Here is a 20,258-nt window from a genome sequence, read left to right on the forward strand (position 1 = left end):
CCCGATTGCGAGCCACTCGCTCTGCCGCTCATTCACGTGGCTGTATTTTATTGAGCCTCTCGGATGTCAACGCCATCGACAGCAGGGTAGGGGGACGCTGGGTAATTTGTCGTTTACTTCACAATCACTGCAGCATCATCATCATCATCAGCCATGATTTGTCCACTGCTGGATGAAGGCCTCACCAAGCCGTCGCCATCTCTCACTGTTTGGAACTGGTCGCTCAATCTCCACGGTGGACATCCGAGTTTTTCCCCGACTTTGGCTGCTGTTCCATCACTAGTCTCGACCACCAACCACCATGCCCTCGAGTGATGTCTTCTACCCACTCTCTTTTCTTAACAGTCAAGATGATGTGTTTGCTTTTGGATTTGTTCTCTGATCCACATGGTTTCTTCTGTCTCCGTTATTCTTTGTGCTCATACTGCCATGTGTATTAATTGGCATCTTTAATTAGCTTGGCACGATATCTCAAGTGTCATGTTCAGTAATGGCTATGTTACCGATATGGCTAAAATGGCATCAACACATTGGTCTAACTCTAGGCAATGGGCAAGTATCACTGCTGTACAAGACAAATTAGATTGATGTCATATCTGGGGTAGATTATCTAGTTCGTACCCCCCTGCACTTAGCTGAATTCAAGATAAAGCAGCAGTCATGCTGATTGATGATGCAACACTCACTGACTCGCTAAACTCACTCGCTCACCGGTGGACAGCCATATCCGTATCACTCTTATATTGCTACTACAATGGTTCATGACTCAGTCTAGCAGACACTGTTTCATCTGATCTATCCTAAAGCACATGAACATGTATGCGTGTGTGCACGTGCGTGTTACAGATGCATGAGGAGCGGTAGTGTAATGGTTATTGCCTTGCACTACAAACCCAGCAGTCTGAGTGTGACTTCCATTCATGGCGACCAACACTAGTGACGAATATCTGAAACAATCGTCAGCCTCCCTAGGTCGACTCGGCCTCAAATGAGTTCCTGGTGCGGTGTGTAAATGTCGTCACTTAAGAGACGATGGCAGCAGGGCGTGGTGCTGTCCACCCACCGCCTCATGTTCCGTACCGGCCTCAATAGGTGCTCACTAACAGCACTTGCCACAGCAGTCTGTTAAAGGCGACGGGGGGGATCTTGGTCTGTGTTACAGATACGCGATGCTGTGGCGGTGATCCAGTACATGGTGTGGCTGGAGGAGAACGTGCCCAAGGGGACGGTGACGGAGCTGTCAGGCCAGCTGCACCTGGACCTCCTGCGCGGGTCCAGACTCCTCCCGCACCATCCAGACCCATCCCCAGCCCACCATCGCCACCCCCTCCACTAGCTTCTGATACGATCCTGTATCCATAGCACTGCCAGGGTGGCCTCATATTCTTACTCGGTGGGATCAAGAACGCTGCTTGGCTTGGAGTAGGGATGGTCGCCATAAGGCACGACCACATTATAGTCCTGTATTATTGTATCCATATTTAGGCTGCTGTGGGCTGCATTGACAGCAAAGGACAGGGCAACACGATCCTATGCACAGGTTTATACAGATGAGATGCCTGGACGCACCGTTGTCATCAGTATGGCTTTAGATCACGATATCTCAAATGAGTGACGCGAGACGGAATCAGAATCAACAAAATCCCGGCACAGCGGTTTGAACTATTCCAGATTAAAACGAAGCCCAGTGGCTAGAGAACCACACCCATTACCCATCAACCACGGCCACACTCCCTCATTCAGTCTCCTCACACGCACCCACTCGCGATGAGCCAATATTGTTCAAGCGATGGGAGCCACGCAGTGCACTTCTGGTGGACGAGGACCTCCCCGGAGTACCCACACTTTACCTCACCACGCGCGAAATGCCGATCGTAGACTAACTGTGGTGTGCCAATGTAGACAGCTGGGTGGACATCGGTGCAGAAGGGGGGGGGGTTGTATAATTAAAAAAGCTTGAACCGGAATTTAAACTGCCAGGAGATGGTATCGAACCGGCGAACTCTGGGTTGCAAGTCCGGTGTGCTGATCATTACAGCACGCCAGCCTCCCGACAACATTCTTCATGTCACTGGGTTCGACGCTGCCTCTCCTCCCGGCCCGTGGTCAACTGTGAGAGGCAGGGGGCCCGAGGTAGCACGTACGGGTATCTATAGCTGATGGTAAATGCTTCGTGTTTCAGATTTACATTCTTGTGTATTGAACTCAACGTGGAACCTCTGAAGACACGTCGTCAATCGCAGTTCCAGCAGAAAGGTCGTTATGACCACCTGGGGACCCGTTCACAACGACCACGTGGCCTGTCGCCAGTCCTCGGATGGCTACAGATATCCGCCCTTTAAGCAAAGCCTGAGTTGAACTTGGGAATACGGCAAAGACAAAGATCCCCCTGATAGCCTAAGCAGACTTTTGGGACAAGTGCGCATGAAGGGACTGGATGACCAACATTACGCCCGGCCACCTTTGTCTCCCCAGTGGCGATGTTTTTCATACCGCAGTAAGCACTCATTTAAGGCTGAGTCGAGCTAGGGGAGGCCCAGGACTGGTTAAGATAACCGTTACTGGTGATGGTCTTAGGTCACTGCTGCACAGTAACCACAGAAGGACACAGTCTAAATGTGGGGTTCCATGAGCAAGAGAACGCCGTGTTACGCTAACCGACGTGTGTTGCCATTTTGTTTCAGGAATCAAGCGTTTTCCGAGGGTCCCAGTTTTGAGACCATTTCGGCAAGTGGACTCAACGGCGCGCTGGCGCACTACAGGTGCCATTGAGGGCCAATGCTGTGCACTGCATCACCTATGGAATGGGTCACAGTAGACACGTGCAGGTAGGGGGAGTGCAGTAGGCTGCGCAGAAACACACCATCAGCGACGGGAGCACCACCGTGCAGCTAAAGTCGCAAGGTGGCATAGCCGGGTCTATGCGATGTTAACGATTGCATAGGGCTCTGGCTGGCGCCAATGCAGAGGCAGGCGGTGGGCACTGCACCTCGAGGAAATCGTCGAGGCCCCCGCGAGGGCGAGTTGGAGGAGGCTTCAAGGGCCAGGGTCTAACCAGAGGCGCGCGCAGGGGGAGAGTGGCAATGGATTGGGACAGACGCTGAAGCAGGGGGAGGGGAGAGCCCTGGGGCTGGTGGCGCCAGGCAGGTGCGGGTCCCTTCGACTTGGAGAGGTGGGGGGAGGGGGCAAGATGGGGGGTAGACCAGAAGGGGGGGGGGGGACCACGGGGAGGGGAGAGCCCTAATAATAATGAAACTGGTCAACTTGTTGTATTTACTGTTGCTGTTGTCAGTCGGGTACATTTGCTCAACTCTTTTGATGGTGGCTTCAGAGGAGATGAGCCACAGTGCAGTGCTTCAGGAGCTCTGTGCATCCGTTGGTCTGTAACAGGGAGGAGAGACGCTTCAATATGAAGCAGCTCTCTGCCTCTTGAGAACCGGCCACATCGATCAAAGCATTTGCTCGATTCTTGGACGTGCAGAGCACAGCACATAGGACCATGTGTAATTATACCTTGACAGCTGTCGGATTTCACACCACGAATGAAATACTTGTGAACACGCGCAAGTTGTACAGCGATGCATCATGCTTGTGGGTGGCATGGTGGCAGCCGCGTAGTGGTAATAGTTTCACGTCACAGTGAGAAGGGTTCGATTCTCGCCTGGGGCACCTCCGTGCGGAGTTCGTTCTGCCCCTGTTTGACGCGGGGATCCTGTGGGTTCTCCAGTCGCTTCCCATCGCTCATCATCACGCAAGGTCACTGTGTCGGAAAAACATATATCTCAATGCTGAAAAAGCACGTTGTAAAATGACTCAATTGGGATCACAGCAGCAACAGTCGCATAAACATCGCCCCCTACTGCGACAGCTTGCCAGTACCGTCCTGCAAGAGAGTCCTGAGACTGAGCGAGGCGTTTTCAGGTAAACAAACGTCGTGCTGGTCATTGTGGTGGTGGGGTACAGTCGTGTCGCGGTTTTTCAGCGGGGAGCGGTAGTATAGGAGTTAGCACGCTGCGCTATGAACCTGGTGACCCGAGTTTGATTCTCGCTCATGGCCAACACCAGTGACGATTATTTAAACCGGTCCTGGGCCTCCCCTAGGTTGACTCAGCCTCAAATAAGTACCTGCTGCGGTGCGTAAAACATCGCCACTGGTGAGACAAAGGCGGCTGGGCGTGGTGCTGGCCTTATGTGTCGTTTCGGCCTTCATAGGTGCTCGCTAACAGCACTTGCCCCGACTGTCTGTAAAGGCTATACGGGGGATCTTTGTTGTTTGGTGGGGTGCACGAGTTGCCGTGACGTGTTCCAGTGATCAATACCACGCGCCGTTTCATTTCAGTGCCAGCAATGAGACGAACCGCAAACTGACCGCCAGCGAGATGTACCTGTTCGACTCTGGAGGTCAATACCGGTGGGTTGTCGCAAGTGGCGTCGCTAGGCCTATGCAAACCTCAGGGGCCCCAAGCAGCCCAAGGGGTCCCAGGATTCATGAGAAATGTATAAGTGAACTAAACGTAAGCTTGAATTAAAGTTATAATCCACACAATAAACAGATGTATCTCTCGTGGCTATCTTGACTATTTTCTCTCGTCACTTCATCTGTCCCCTGTCGACATCTCTCATCGCACCGCATCATCTTTTGTCGACATTCCTCACTCTCGTGTATTTATTCCCCTCTGCCATCCCACGAGGAGTTTATTCATCAAAAATATAATCATTTGATTTATCCTAGCAGCACCACTGGCTAAATGGTAGTAGCCGCCTGAACACAAGCGAGTTCGGGTGACCAGGAGAGAGGCCACAAGAACGTGGAAATTCCACCACTGGCTCAGAGTTGTAAGACAGGAGATACGTGCCACGCTCACTATTCAATGGGGAAAACATCTCTCACGCTGTGGACAGCTATTCAACCACAGCTCTGACGAGCCGCCCCACCGTCTTACTGCTGGCGGCCCAAAGGCCCGAGTTCTCACGTGCTCTGTGCCGCACGTGTATCCCACACACTCCCCTGCAGAGATGGAACAACGGACATCACTCGCACCCTGCACTGGGGAGTCCCGACGGACTTCATGAAGGTGGGTGCTGCCATCACCTGGTAATCCCAAGCAGCCACTCAAGCACTAATCTCCTACTCAAGCACTCACCAGGATCAACCCTGGCAATGTAAATACACAATCTGTTATCAGGGGGAGGGATGAATGTATCCCACTTGAAGATAAAAATTAAAGATGCAGTCTCAGAGATAATATAAAATAAAAATCAGAGCCAGGGAAATCCCCCAATCAAATCAAACCCCGCTTGTTAGATATACATACAAATCCACATCGAGATGTAGGCACTGCCTGCGACTCTGTCCACGCGGTTTCTGTCTTAACGGTCGTGGTGCTCCACCCCGGCGCAGGAAGCGTACACGCGAGTGCTGATGGGGAGCATCGACCTCAGCCAGGCCATCTTTCCCGACAACACGCTCGGTGAGTCGCCCCTTCCACACTCGCGGCCCGTCCCACTGCCGCATTCGAGCCAGCACGAGGCCCATCTCGCCACGGGTGGTTTCTCCACTGGGGCTTTTTGCCATGCCAAGCCAGCATCAAGCCGTGCAGCGCTGTTGGCCTCACAAGAAGTCTGAATCTGGCTCGGGGCCAAGCAGGGCCAGGGGCGGGGCTAATGACCTATTCGTTGCCTGTGACGTCAGTCAGTACGTGGTGAGGACGTGGTGTCACAGCACCACTTACACGAATCTCCACTCGTTCACTGCGTGCACGTTAGTGCTTCGGCTTCGCTTCTGCAGTGGAAAAACAACCTGTCGCCTCCTCAGCCACCCCAGGCTGGCTCGGCACGGCTTGGTTGTACTGTGGAAAAAGCGATATAATATTGCTGTTTTAGATACCACAGTGCATGACAACGAAGGGAGAGTAGTACGAGTCCTGTTTGATTTGCGAGAATGAGTTCGAAAAACCCTCTCAGTCAGCAGTGCTTGAGATCAGCGCAGTGCGTGCTCACAGCCACAGGGGAAGAAGCCACCACGAAAGTCATTCAGCACGAGCCACTCACTCCACCTGTTGCTTCCGCCGGCACCGCATTCTCAGATTTTCATTCAACTCGAGTTGCCCACATTTATTTTTAGAGCCAGAATCTGTCAAGGGTTGGCAGGGCCATCTGCCTCTGTCTGTATATCTGTATGTGCCACTATATCTCTGTGTCTGTTTCTCTATCTATCTGTGTTCTCTTCATCTCTCTGTTTCTGTATATATGTGTCTGTGTGTGCCTGTCTGTGTTTTTGTGCCCCAGGGGCCCGGTTGGACACGTGGGCGAGGCATGCGCTGTGGGAGGTTGGACTCAACTATGGCCACGGCACCGGCCATGGCATCGGCAACTTTCTCAGCGTGCATGAGTGTAAGAGTGTGTGTACGAGGGTATGAGTGTGTGTGTGCAAGAGTGTATGAGCGTGTGTGTAAGAGTGATCTGTAAGATGCGCCTGCCATTGTTCCACTCCGGTGGTGAGTGTACACCCAGAACCCCATTCAAACACACAGTGGCCTGGTCTCAGCTAGCTGATGAAAGTTGCAAGCGAGAATTTCATCATCACTTACAGCTCCTCCTGATGCCGAGGGTAAATGTGCGAGATTTAGGACTGTGGCTCATGCAACTGCAATGGCTGCTTTGGGTACACGGTCGAGACCTCCCCAGAGACCATGGCTGACAGAGGAGGTGTTCAGGCTGGCTGAGATAAGCGACAGGCCCACTCTCACTGTCTACAGCATCCCATATCAGCCTTCGCTCGGAGGTTCGGAGAGCCGTGAGGTGCTGCAAGGATGGGTGGTGGTTGCAGTTTGCTGAGGAGATGGAGTCTGCCTCAGTAGCCCGTGATCACAAATCACTCTTTAACTCCCTTCAAAAAAGTGACTTGCAGTGCCACACCTATCACCATTATTAGGGGGAAAAAAGGTGATCCGATCTCTGGCCCCAAGGAACAAGTTTGCACATTTGCTGAGCATTTCTGGGAGGTCTGGAGGAGGGGAAATCCCTCAGCCTGGAAAACATGGGGAAAAGTGGGAATGGCCCTGGTGAGGCTGTCGTGCCCCCCTGTGAGTGGCTGGCTGAGGTGCCATTTGTTGAGGAAATACAGAAGGCGATCCATAGTCTGAGACCAGGTTAAGCACCAGGCAGAAATGATCTCCCAAGCGAAATGCTGAGGGAGGGTGGCGTTTGTGCACAGACTGCCTTACATGATATCACAATAACAGTCTGGACCACTGGATGTGTTCTGCAGGATTAGAAGGATGCCCTGGTGAGTCCCCCTCCTTTAAGAAGGGGGACTGCACAGACTGTATCAACTACAGGGGCATCTCCCTCTTCAGTGTGCCGGGAAAAGTCCTGGCAAGGATCATTCAACATCGCCTTGCCAGGCACGCTAAGGAAAGGCTTGCGGAGCCCCAATGTGGTTTCAGGAAAGAGCAGTCCTGGACCGATGCCATATTTTCTGTCCATCTGCTACAGCAGAGGTGTAGGGAATTCCAACAAGAACTACATATCTGCTTTATTGACCTGGTCAAGGCCTATAATACCATCAGTGGGCCTGGGCTCTGGGTTGTTCTTCGTGCTTTCGGAGTCCCTGACCCTCTGCTCACGATCATTAAGGACCTTCATGGTGGTGAGCGGGCCCAGGTAAAACTACATGGCTGGGAGTTGGAGCAATTCCCTTTTCACCTTGGGGTGCGACAGGGATGTCCTCTGGCTCCCACATTATTTTACATCTCTTTTGACCACGTAGTTCGTGAAGCCTTCGATGGCTGTACTGGAAGGAATTACCATTTTGTGCAGATACAACGGGAGGCTAATTGATGCCCAGGGTGCGGTCAAGGGATGGCTCCTTATTGGTCAACCATGTTACGTACGCCGATGATCTGGTGATTTCTGCTCACTCAGAGGAGGAGTTGAAGGCGCTGCTGCTCAACTTTTGGAGCATGCCACTAAGCGGTGGGGCCTTACCATCAGCTCCACCAAAACTAAGCACCTGCTTGGGTATATTGTACCATTAGTCACTCCACCCCCACAACTCCCAATTGGTGATGGGGCAGTTGTGGAGAGTTTTCCATACCTGGACAGTGCTCATGACAGCAGAGGTCTCACTCCGAATAAGTCGAGCAGCATTATCTTTTCATTGGCTACGTAATGCGGTGTGGAAACTACCTGGTCTGTCGCTCCACATGAAGCTTCGGGGTTTCTCGGCCACGGTCATGCTCTCCCTTTTCTACGCTTGCGAAACGTGGACCCCCCTAATGGCACGACTTCGCTGATTAGAAACATTTAGGCTGGCCTGCCTACGATCCATCCTGGGCTTAACCAGGCTGTATTGTGTGAGGAGCCCACAAATAATTGAAAGATCTGGACAAAGTCCCATCGGTGAGCTCCTTCGGCAGGCAAGGCTGCGTTGGCTGGGTCATGTAACCTGCATGCCCAGCCATCGCATGCCTAAACAGCTTTTGTTCGGCCGGATAGAAAGGGCTAAACGGGAGCAGCACGGGCTAGAGAAGAGATGGAGTGATGTAGTACAGGAAGATGTGGAGCTGAGTGGACTTGCCAATGACTGGTACCAACAGTGTCAAGATCAGCCTCTGTGGAGGAGGCTCGTGAAGGACGCTGCTGGGCAGTTGGAGGCAGTTGCCCTCCATTAACAACGGAGGGCCGAGGAGCAACGCTCACAACAACGAACAGAACGCCGGATGGCTAAAACACAGCAAGTTGGTACAGTAGGGGGCACAGGTGGTGCATCGGCCAGTCATCTCAGTCAGTCGACCCATGGCACCTGGGTCTGTCCCGTGACCTCCTGCCAGCGAGCGTTCGACACTTCACGTGGCCTTAACATGCACATAGCCTGGCACAAGCGCCGTTGTGATGTCACCGCCACTTAGTGGCGAATGTCGGTTGTTGTTGGGAGCGGTAGTGTAGCGGTTAGCGTGCTGCAGTCAAAACCCGGTCACCTGGGCTCGATTCCTGCTCACAGTCGACACCAGCGACGATTACCTGAACTGATACTTTGCCTCCCCAAGGTCAACTCGGCCTCAAATGAGTACTTGGTGCAGTGTATTAACATGCTCACGGGGGAGACAAATGCGGCCGGGCGTGGTGTTTGCCACCCATTCCCTTGTGTGATCTGCTGGCCTTTCGTAGGTGCTCGCCAAACAGCACTTGCGCGAACAGTCTGTTAAGACTAATACAGGTGTAGAGGTGATACGCGCTGGAATTAGAGATCGTATGCCAGCGCGTAATGATTGGCTGTGTAGGTGGTGACGTGCGCTGACGGTGGAGGATCAGGGGTCAGCGCGGGGTCGTGGGTTACGGGGTACTGATTGGCTGTGGACCGGTGACGTGCTGAGAGGGAGTGATCGGGTGGCAGCGCGGTGTGATTGGTGGAGGAGTGTTAACACGCGCTGGGGAAACCGGATCGTAGAGAGAGTGCGTCGTGATTGGTTCATTAAGGAGCGATGCTCACGCTGAAGTACGCATCAGCTCCGCCTCTCGTGAGCAGGGGCTATAAAAGGGGATGCACACAGGCGTGAGGGCAGAGTGTAACCAGCGAAGAATGAAGACGGGGATGAAGACCTAGGGCCCTGCGGTACCTAGTCCCGCTGTCCTAATGGGACCGGGACTCTGTGTAACCCAGAGGCGAGTGTAGTGTGTGTAGCCATAGGCGTAAGGTCTACACGAGCCGAATGCAGTGTATTGTGTAGCCAGGGACATAGGGTCTACACGAGTCGAGTGTATTGTGTAGCCAGGGACATAGGGTCTACACGAGTCGAGTGTATTGTGTAGCCAGGGACATAGGGTCTACACGAGTCGAGTGTATTGTGTAGCCAGGGACATAGGGTCTACACGAGTCGAGTGTATTGTGTAGCCAGAGGCGTAGGGTCTACACGAGTGAAGGGTACCGTGTGTAGCCAGAGGCCTAGAGTTTACACGAGAGTAGTGGAGTGTGAAGTCGGAAGGAAGGAGACTACACGTTGTATTTTGACACGTAAAGATTTAATAAAAAGTGTGTTCCCGTCAAGAAGTTCCTGCCGTCAATTCCCATACTTCACAGGGATCTTCATCTTTGTGTGCACAGACACGAGTGTGGGTGAGAGCTTGAGAGAGCAGAACTGCTCTGCAGTTGGGCCATCACCATACAAAGTGATTTCCTTATGAAATTAGATGGTGCTTATCTCATGGTTACAGCCTTGAGCCAGTGATAGAAATTCCACATTCCTATGGCAGGGAAAGTATATCTATAGAACAAACACTGTTAACTCCCCCATAAATGGGTAGCTGTTTTATCGACCCTTGGGAGGGATGATGGGCTGAATCAACACCTCAAACAGGATTTGAACTCTCGACCTTCCAATTGGGCGCCGCTCGCTTAATCGCCGAGCCACCTAAACGGTGGGATAATGTTGTTGTTGTTGTTGTTGTTTGTCTTAGGCCAGGGCTCTTGAGGAATGTATCCTATATTATTTTGCGATTTGTCTTTGTGCAAGACTCCGAGGGCAGCGTCTCAATGTAGTTGGTTGTTGCTCCGTTGAGGCTGTGCCGGTGGATGTCCCCACTCGCGAGTGGCGTGCGGCTGTCGGATGTTGGGCGCTCTCTCCACACAGGGCCTGTGGGAATCGGGACATCCTACGACATTGGTCTGCGCGAAGGGATGTTCACCTCCATAGGTGAGAATCACAGCGTCACTTCTTTCACGCCTGGAACACTACTATAGGCTAGCTTGGCACACGCTACTACCCAACACACAGCAGATACTGTCGGTGATTATTAATGTTGACAATGCTCCGTGTGTGTTTGTGTTCCATGGCCAGAACCTGGCTACTACCAGGACAACGAGTTTGGAATTCGTCTGGAGAACATTGCGATGGTCGTAAAAGCAGATACAGTGGTGTGTATGCGCGCCACTCCACGTGTGTGTGTGTATGCGTGCCACTCCACGTGTGTGTGTGTATGCGTGCCACTCCACGTGTGTGTGTGTATGCGTGCCACTCCACGTGTGTGTGTGTATGCGCGCCACTCCACGTGTGTGTATGCGTGCCACTCCACGTGTGTGTGTGTATGCGTGCCACTCCACGTGTGTGTATGCGTGCCACTCCACGTGTGTGTGTGTATGCGTGCCACTCCACGTGTGTGTGTGTATGCGTGCCACTCCACGTGTGTGTATGCGTGCCACTCCACGTGTGTGTGTGTATGCGCGCCACTCCACGTGTGTGTGTATGCGCGCCACTCCACGTGTGTGTGTGTATGCGTGCCACTCCACGTGTGTGTGTGTATGCGTGCCACTCCACGTGTGTGTGTGTATGCGTGCCACTCCACGTGTGTGTGTGTATGCGTGCCACTCCACGTGTGTGTGTGTATGCGTGCCACTCCACGTGTGTGTGTATGCGTGCCACTCCACGTGTGTGTGTGTATGCGCGCCACTCCACGTGTGTGTGTGTATGCGTGTCACTCCACGTGTGTGTGTGTATGCGTGCCACTCCACGTGTGTGTGTGTATGCGTGCCACTCCACGTGTGTGTGTGTATGCGCGCCACTCCACGTGTGTGTGTGTATGCGCGCCACTCCACGTGTGTGTGTATGCGCGCCACTCCACGTGTGTGTGTGTATGCGTGCCACTCCACGTGTGTGTGTGTATGCGCGCCACTCCACGTGTGTGTGTGTATGCGTGCCACTCCACGTGTGTGTGTGTATGCGTGCCACTCCACGTGTGTGTGTGTATGCGTGCCACTCCACGTGTGTGTGTGTATGCGCGCCACTCCACGTGTGTGTGTATGCGCGCCACTCCACGTGTGTGTGTGTATGCGTGCCACTCCACGTGTGTGTGTGTATGCGTGCCACTCCACGTGTGTGTGTGTATGCGCGCCACTCCACGTGTGTGTGTGTATGCGTGCCACTCCACGTGTGTGTGTGTATGCGTGCCACTCCACGTGTGTGTGTGTATGCGTGCCACTCCACGTGTGTGTGTGTATGCGTGCCACTCCACGTGTGTGTGTGTATGCGTGCCACTCCACGTGTGTGTGTGTATGCGTGCCACTCCACGTGTGTGTGTATGCGTGCCACTCCACGTGTGTGTGTGTATGCGCGCCACTCCACGTGTGTGTGTGTATGCGTGCCACTCCACGTGTGTGTGTATGCGTGCCACTCCACGTGTGTGTGTGTATGCGTGCCACTCCACGTGTGTGTGTGTATGCGTGCCACTCCACGTGTGTGTATGCGTGCCACTCCGCGTGTGTGTGTGTATGCGTGCCACTCCACGTGTGTGTATGCGTGCCACTCCACGTGTGTGTGTATGCGTGCCACTCCACGTGTGTGTATGCGTGCCGCTCCTCGTGTGTGTGTGTATGCGGGCCACTCCACGTGTGTGTGTGTGTGCGTGCCACTCCACGTGTGTGTATGCGTGCCACTCCGCGTGTGTGTGTGTATGCGTGCCACTCCACGTGTGTGTATGCGTGCCACTCCACGTGTGTGTGTGTATGCGTGCCACTCCACGTGTGTGTGTGTATGCGTGCCACTCCACGTGTGTGTGTGTATGCGTGCCACTCCACGTGTGTGTGTGTATGCGTGCCACTCCGCGTGTGTGTGTGTATGCGTGCCACTCCACGTGTGTGTGTGTATGCGTGCCACTCCACGTGTGTGTGTGTATGCGTGCCACTCCACGTGTGTGTGTGTATGCGTGCCACTCCACGTGTGTGTGTGTATGCGTGCCACTCCACGTGTGTGTATGCGTGCCACTCCACGTGTGTGTGTGTGACCGTGTCTTTGTGGTGCGGTCGTGCGGCAGTGATCGGACTGCGCTGCGAACACCAAAACCAAATACGATTCCCTCTCATGGCCAATACCCGGAAGTCATTCCTCACGCCTCTGAACAGATACTGCGTGTGTTACAAGTTTAAATGATACATTATGACAAAAAACCCCATCAATAATGCACGCTAACATCGTCATAGCACCGCTAATGGTAAGGATGTGGTGGCATTGTCATGTAGGTACCCCACCAGTCTCCCTCTCTGGATGCTCGGATGAGCCCCAACAAGATTTCAACCATGTCCAAATAGGATAAAAAAAGTTATTGGTAATAATTGCATGTATGTTATGAAATATTCTTTGGGTCTTTTGGTAAAGTCACGTAGATAGGTTGAAAGAAAATAACAACAAACTACGACGTTTCGATCACAACACAAGCAATCGTCATCAGGAGGAGAAAAGAGGAAAGCTGCTGAGGCAGACTGTTTTAAAGGTTTAAAATGTGTGTAGCCCAAGGGTCATAAACGAAGTGGACAGGGCTAGTGATGTCAATGTGAGAGATTAGCATGTTCATGGCAGATCGGCGTGATTTGCGATAGGTGCAAAAACAGCTTTCCTGCGAGGAAAATGAAACAGCTGCTCATTTGGAAAGGTTATCACGTATTATTTAACTTCTGTTGGTGTAACAAATAAAATGGCACCATTGAAGTTTTGCCACCTTGCGTGGTACCGATATCTGGTCTGGCCCAAGGGCTAACTCTCCTCCCGCACACTCCTCTAGCATCTCGATTGTTTCATTATTTTTTTCTGTAAAGCGTCTTGATAATTATCCGATTGCATGTGCATGTATGTTGAACCTCTTTCGCACCATACACATCCAACCTTGCCAATCGGAGGTGTCGGGGAAGGAGACCAAACTAAACACAAACATAATTTCTAAAGTCTTTAGTTTTCAATCGAGATTTAAAAGTGCATAGCTGCAGTGGCCTCCGAATATGGAGTTCCAGTGGCTTACTAATATGCTATATGCAGTACAACATCACATGTCCCACTCGCTGGGGACTGTGGGATAGGCAGATGTCGGGAGGAGGTGGCGGCGGCTACGCTGCTGCACGTGATCCAGCGTTGTCGAGGCAGCAGCGAGGGTCGGTGGATCACGGCACGAACATCGTGAAACTCCTTCTTCCCATCGGCGTTCAGGAGGAGCCCGTAGCCTCTCTAGCCAAGAGAAAGCGGTACAGACAATGTGGACTTCACAACTGTTCCGTCTGTATGGGATTGAGTGTTTCCCCCTCTCGTGCATTAGTTTTCTCCCACGTGTAAACACTCATTAATTTACCAATAACACTTTATACAGGACCGCAGAGCTTGGGAAATTGCAGAGAGTGAGCAAACATTGTGCGGCAATGGCGTGTTGCAAGTTGAAATTCTTATTCTATTAAAAAACACTGGACTGGGCTGGGCGGTTCATTGGTTTACAGCAAACGCGATGCCCCGCATTGCCCCGTTGTTTTGATGACCTCTTGATCAACCTCGTGTGTGTGCGCCGACTGACCGCTGCAGTACACGTTTGGAGGGAAGCCCTACCTGACCTTCGAGACCGTGACCCTTGTTCCGTACGAGAAGAAGCTGATCAAGTTGTCACTGCTGTCCGATAAGCAGGTAGGGGGTACGAGGAGGCCACGCGTCTCCCTCTTGACCACGACGGAACGATGTATTACAGGGACACTTGGTTCGCGTGTCTTCTTCTCGACCCCTGGACTTTTGAGCTGTTGGGACTTGACCGTTTCTGTCGCTGATTTCTTCTCGTCGTGGTAACTTCTCTTCTCTCTGTTTGTTCAACTGGGATAGTTTCCATCCTGTCCCGTGCTCGATGTCTAACGTTCATTCAGAACGTGGTCCGACTCTTCCCCAGCACCTTCTCGTCGTCCTTCCATCATCACCGCCCTCTGCATCCGGGTCAAGTGTATGACATATTTAGTGTCCTGTACAACGTTGTGTGAAAGTCAACAACACTTGCACAATGGACAGACTCGCCCCTGTCATAGGAATGTGGCATTTCCACAACTGGCTCAGAGCTGTAAACAAGACGTGATGTCTGCCTCAATGATAATTATTTGAGCAGGAAATCACCTGGACATTTTTAGTTGATTTGATGTTATGAGTCACGATTCTTTGTTTGTTCTCTCAAGGAGTTGATTGTACATTGCATTTTATAAGAACATTTAACAAATGATGCATGTGTGGCATCGTTTTACGAGTATTAACGCGGATTTAAAGGTATGCATGTAATGAATGCACAATCAGGTGAAAGCTGCCTTGACGGTGGGGATGCTGGGAGTATTACCTTGAGAGACCACAGCACACGCCCAGGGTAACCGAGCGAGATTACGTAACGCACCATCGTAGGTTTGTCCAGAAGTGCAACTGAGAGGTGATGCCAGCCCTTCCTGCCATAGCATTTTGAGATCTTACAGCTATTTTTTTTTCTCTCGCCCATTCATTTTTAAATTATACTAATGATGTCACGGCACGGAAGTTGCGTAGTGAGCAGTGTGAATTCACATCGTGTCAGAAAATCTCCCCAGAAGATGACGTCAATGGACAACCTGCTCCAGCCTACATCCCGGAACTTAATTCGGCCTTAGACTCCGCTGAGATCCACCGATCGTGTCCCCCTCCTCGCCCTCACCGCGCTGCAGGCTTCAAAGCCGGGTTGACCGCTGGGCTCCGGAGTTCCTTGCCCCTGGAAGTAGTCGGCAACTTGCAGTTGATGGAGACTTCTAGGTCCCGGCTGAAGACCGCGCCAACTGTTTAACGCGGCTTTGTCTCTCTCTAGTTCTCTATCTGCCTCTTGAGACTTTCTCTCCCCGGTTAGAGTAATACCTCCTGGAGCTTCATCCACGAGGCATTGACAGGGGTCGCCAGCATCAAGAAACCATGCCTGGCATCTGATGGAATATTTTTATTTTTTTATTTTTCGTGACGCTCTCAAAGTGTGCTGTTGTCTATTTAAAAATTCAGTTAAAGCGACCTCACTACACACGATAACCCACGTTAATCACGGGTGGCTTCAAACCAAATTCGAATCCAGGACATCAGCTGCGTTGGCGCGGGTGCTCTGGCACGGCCACCAGCCGGCACGGACCGCCAGGCCGTCCCGGCGAACTCCACCGTCACGGCTTCTGTTTTGATCAGCGACGGGTCCCACCGATTGCTGTGCGTGGCGCGTTGCGTTCCCCAGGTGGAGTGGCTGAACCGGTACAACGATGCCATATCTCGCGAGGTGGGCGCCGAGCTGATGAAGCAGAACCTGAGGAAGGAGCACGAATGGCTGCGCAGAGCGACCGAGCCGTTCGGCGGCGAGGGAGGCCGAGGAGCGGCTGCGGTGGGGGCGGTGGGGGCCTCGGCGCGCCTCGCTCTGCTCGCCGCACTCTGCACCGCGCTCCTCGTGCCTCGCGCCCTCCACTGAGCTGGGGGGGGGGGGGTGCGCAGGGGGGGGCGGGGATCACGTCATCTCTCTCTCATTGCTTAACGGACGTGCAACCGGTGCTCGTCTTCGTAAATAAATTAATCGATAACTAGATGATTTAGCAATTCTTTTTCTTTATTTGCGTCGTCGTTCATGCAGATTGCATCTCGCAATCGTCGCTGAGTAGGCATGAGTTGGAAGGCCGCAGCAGCAGGCAGTCGGTCGGTCAGCTGGCGCTGCCAACAATTGTTCTGACATTCTCTATATGAAGATGTTTTCCGCGAATTAGTAAGTGTGTATTATACATGTGGGAGGAAATCGGACCACCCAGAGAATACCCACCCGTGCGAGGGGGCAACATTCTATCCCATACAGAAGAGGGAGATTATATGAGTCCACACTTTTTTCTGTCCTGCGTTCTGCTGGCGAGCCAAGGTGTTGCACATCAATGGCCACGGAAAGGGAGCCTCGCAAAATTGAGCAATTTGGCAGATCCACCGACCCTCGCTGCCTCCCTCACTGTCTGGATGACAAGCCACGTGCTTGGCCACCACCACGCGGCTGGTCCACAGTTTGGGTTGCATGGCCACAGTCGCACTCCTCTGGCTTTTCGTTAAATGAAAGAGATGTGCGCACCGGCCTGTTGACGTTCTCATGCGATTAATGGTTACACTGCCGGTGTCTTCGAGGTAGAATACCAATGCCAGGAGGTGGTGCAATGGTTGCGTTTCGATTGAGGTGTTTATTCTGGATGTCTGAGTTGTTCCACTGCAGACTACAACATCAGTAAATTGAGTCCACAACAATCATCAAGCTAAGATAGACACTCAACTTGGTTTAGATGTGGCCAAGAGACACCCATACATTTTTTAAAACAAAATTCGCGGATATTTTTCTCCCCCAACATAGGTGACACAGACGCTGATTATGCTGATGACAAATGCCTTTACATATGCACAAGCACATTTTATTATTTCCCTCCACTGCCATCTTTTGGCCACGTCGCAGCCCGGCATGTTTGGGGAGTTTCACACAAACCTGTGTGATCACATCCAGATAATGATTAGTGTCGTTAGCCAGGCAAAGATGCATCGAATCGTTCATCCAAAGTTATGCCTATGCTCACGATACATCCGTCCAATTGTGAATGTGATAATCAATCACGCACATTGTATGATAATCGTGTGCTACGCTCGGGTGCCATGTGGGCACGTGGAGTGAACAAAGTGCAACAAACCGAGACGAAGAAAGTATGAAGCAGGGTAAATGAGACGGCAAAACCGAGCCCTAACAATAACGGATTCTTGAATTGAATTACGATCCTAAGTCGTGAAGGTGCTGTGGCGTTCCACGTGCAAACACAACTCACAAAGCAATCGGTTTAATGTTTCACGGCAGGAACCTGCTGAAAAAGAGTGGAGACTGAATCTCATCGGCCTTACACCAACGTAACCTTTTTACAATCCCACATAACACAGCAGGGCCGTCTGCCACTCTGTGGAAGGACCTGGCAGTTCTACGTGAACTCTGGACCTGATGTCCTCCTGGAGTAACCATGAGGCGGTGCGTGAGCAGTCCAACTGATTGAATTATTCACCCCCTGTTTGTAAGCCGCGCATATCGTAATCTCACCGTCAACTGTGAAAACAATACTTTTTTCCACTGCACATGCCTTTTTTCTGATTGTCTAAAGACAAAAACAATTTCACTTTGGATTCTCACGATGTGATTATTCTTGCAATCAATAATTATTGTCTTAAAGTAACATTTTGGAAACCGTCCCTTCATCAACCGAAGGAGAGACATTACCATCGTATTCTCCTGATAAGACATTTCCCCCCACATATTTAAAGCTGAAGTTTGGCGTGCATCTGATAATCCATTAGGTGTGTGTGGCCAGATTTGCCTCACGATATGTCCCTATATATTGATACTGGACATATTCTGATTTAAAGCTTTCGTGACTGCAGGGATTCATATTCTTGGTTCTTTCGGTAAAATCACGTAGAAGGGAAATAAATTAATAAAAAGAAAACAATAAAATGACATTTTCACGACGTTTCGGCCACAACGCAAGCAGCCGTCCTCAGGTGAAGAAACAGAGCTGTCGGAAAGACAGCGTCTTATTACTTTATTATTTCCCTTCTACGACTTAAGTCTGCGGAGAGTCAAACTCCACGACAGATCTTTGATACCTCCAGAGCTGAAGTTACTTCAGCTGAAGTTACTTCAGCTCTGGACACTTTTCTGTTATTCATTCTGTACTTGTAACATCGTTAACTTTACTTTTGTTTGATATATTATGCTCTTTAAATTACATCTGATATGTTATGATATATTATGTTACCTCATTTAATTATTAAAATAATACAAGAACATTGGATGTCGTTGAATGGGTGATTTGTGTGATGTAATGTTTACGTGTGGATCGTTTGAAAGAATAGAATTGTGTCCCGAGTAAATTAATTCAGGGACATCGTTAAATCGTGCAACTTTACATCGAGATAGGCGTCGATAAAACGAGATACCACCACTTACTCCCCAGACACCTAAAACAATTCTCTGAACGCCACGCGTGCTCATCGTGACATTGCATCAACGTGAGACACAATGTACGGAGCTGCATTCAATTCAAGGCTTTGTCATACCTGGTCACACTTTACTGCATGGCCGAGAGGGGACGTTTCCACGCTCAGGTGCGTAATGCTGTTTGCACAGGGGGATAAGGGCCGCGTATTTCTCAAAAGGAACACTCCCAGAGCAAGGCACTTGCAAAGTTCCTTTACGTCAATTCCATAAACCAATGTTTGCAAAGATTGACATGAGAGCATTCTTTTCATGACTTGTGAATGACCAGGATTAGAGTTCAGATGAACATTTAAGTGTCCACGTGTTTCGGTGAGCAAGGGAACTAGCCCTTAGTGCTAGAAATTCCACATTCTTATCACGGGTACTCAATAAAAAACTACAATAAGCGGAGGTTGTCCCAGTTATCAAATATTAAACTGATAAGAACATAAATGAAGGTAGTTCAGTGGTTAGCGCGCTGGTGCGGTGTGAAACATCACCACTGGGAAGACAAAGGTGGCGGGGCGTGGTGCTGGCCACCCACCCCTGCATGTGCCGTGCCGTTCTTCATAGGTGCTACTCGCTAACAGCACTTCCCCCTCAGATAAGGGAATGCAAAGCTTTGGATTGTCATTCTGACTATGCATCAACATGTTAGTTGGATGTTGCTGTTGTTTATTCCACAGACAGGAATGTGAATCTGCGTTCCAGAGGCTAATTAATTTTTGTAAAAACAAGAATAACAAACGTTACAGGCCATCTTTACACAATGAACATGGAAAATAGAGACGGCACTTTAATAGCTGTACTGTCAGGTCCTCTCGTGTGGCAACTGGAGCTCGACAGTTCACGTCTATAATTATAGATCATATGTCAGAAAGGATGTGGGCAAATATTGGTGTCTATATTACTACCGTTTGTGTCAAGTGCAAAGAAAACTTCAGTTTAACTCAGTCGATTATGAGAAGCAAACATGATTTAACAGATACATTTACTTAACAAACAATTGCCCAGGGTTATTTCTTATGGGCGAGGGTTCTGGAGTTCTCTGATGGTTGATATATATCTGCACTTTAAGGATGATCATTATTATCAATGCCATATGCTTGTGGAGGATGATGTGTTAGGAAACCAACTCTGATGTGATTTGTGACGCAGTGAGAAAGCGCAGTGGGTGGTAAGCTGAGATAAGGGTCGGGAGCTGAGTTACATGGCTCAGCATTTCCAAACACTTGGGCCTACGTATCTGACATTTTCATAATTTCCCTCCACTGCCATCTACTGGGCACCTCGCAGCCCGGCCAGTTTTACAAAAATCTTCGTGATCCACCAATCCTTGCCTCTCGCGCGTTGGATCACAGGCGAACGTCATCATACCCGGCTAATGTTCAGTGTTGTTGCATGGTCAGGTGATCTCAACACTAAACTAACGTTCAGTGTTGTTGCAT

The 20,258-nt window shown here is 50.9% G+C and overlaps 1 protein-coding gene across 1 annotated transcript in view; it reads left to right on the forward strand.

Annotated features, from left to right (window-relative positions):
- The window catches only part of XPNPEP2 (X-prolyl aminopeptidase 2), a 40,635-nt gene extending 22,013 nt beyond the window's left edge, over window positions 1–18,622 (forward strand). Inside the window, exons 12-21 of the mRNA XM_061577205.1 lie at window positions 1,163–1,272; window positions 2,685–2,762; window positions 4,340–4,411; window positions 5,015–5,075; window positions 5,402–5,471; window positions 6,289–6,393; window positions 10,632–10,694; window positions 10,839–10,915; window positions 14,334–14,432; window positions 16,015–18,622. Of these exons, the coding sequence (XP_061433189.1) occupies window positions 1,163–1,272; window positions 2,685–2,762; window positions 4,340–4,411; window positions 5,015–5,075; window positions 5,402–5,471; window positions 6,289–6,393; window positions 10,632–10,694; window positions 10,839–10,915; window positions 14,334–14,432; window positions 16,015–16,242 (963 nt within the window). The 3' untranslated portion in view covers window positions 16,243–18,622. The remainder of the gene's footprint in view (window positions 1–1,162; window positions 1,273–2,684; window positions 2,763–4,339; window positions 4,412–5,014; window positions 5,076–5,401; window positions 5,472–6,288; window positions 6,394–10,631; window positions 10,695–10,838; window positions 10,916–14,333; window positions 14,433–16,014) is intronic.
- Window positions 18,623–20,258: the final 1,636 nt, after the last annotated feature.

The sequence above is a fragment of the Lethenteron reissneri genome, chromosome 63, assembly GCF_015708825.2.
Source record: "Lethenteron reissneri isolate LAM-NWPU_2019-01 chromosome 63, ASM1570882v1, whole genome shotgun sequence".
Classification (NCBI taxonomy): domain Eukaryota; kingdom Metazoa; phylum Chordata; class Hyperoartia; order Petromyzontiformes; family Petromyzontidae; genus Lethenteron; species Lethenteron reissneri.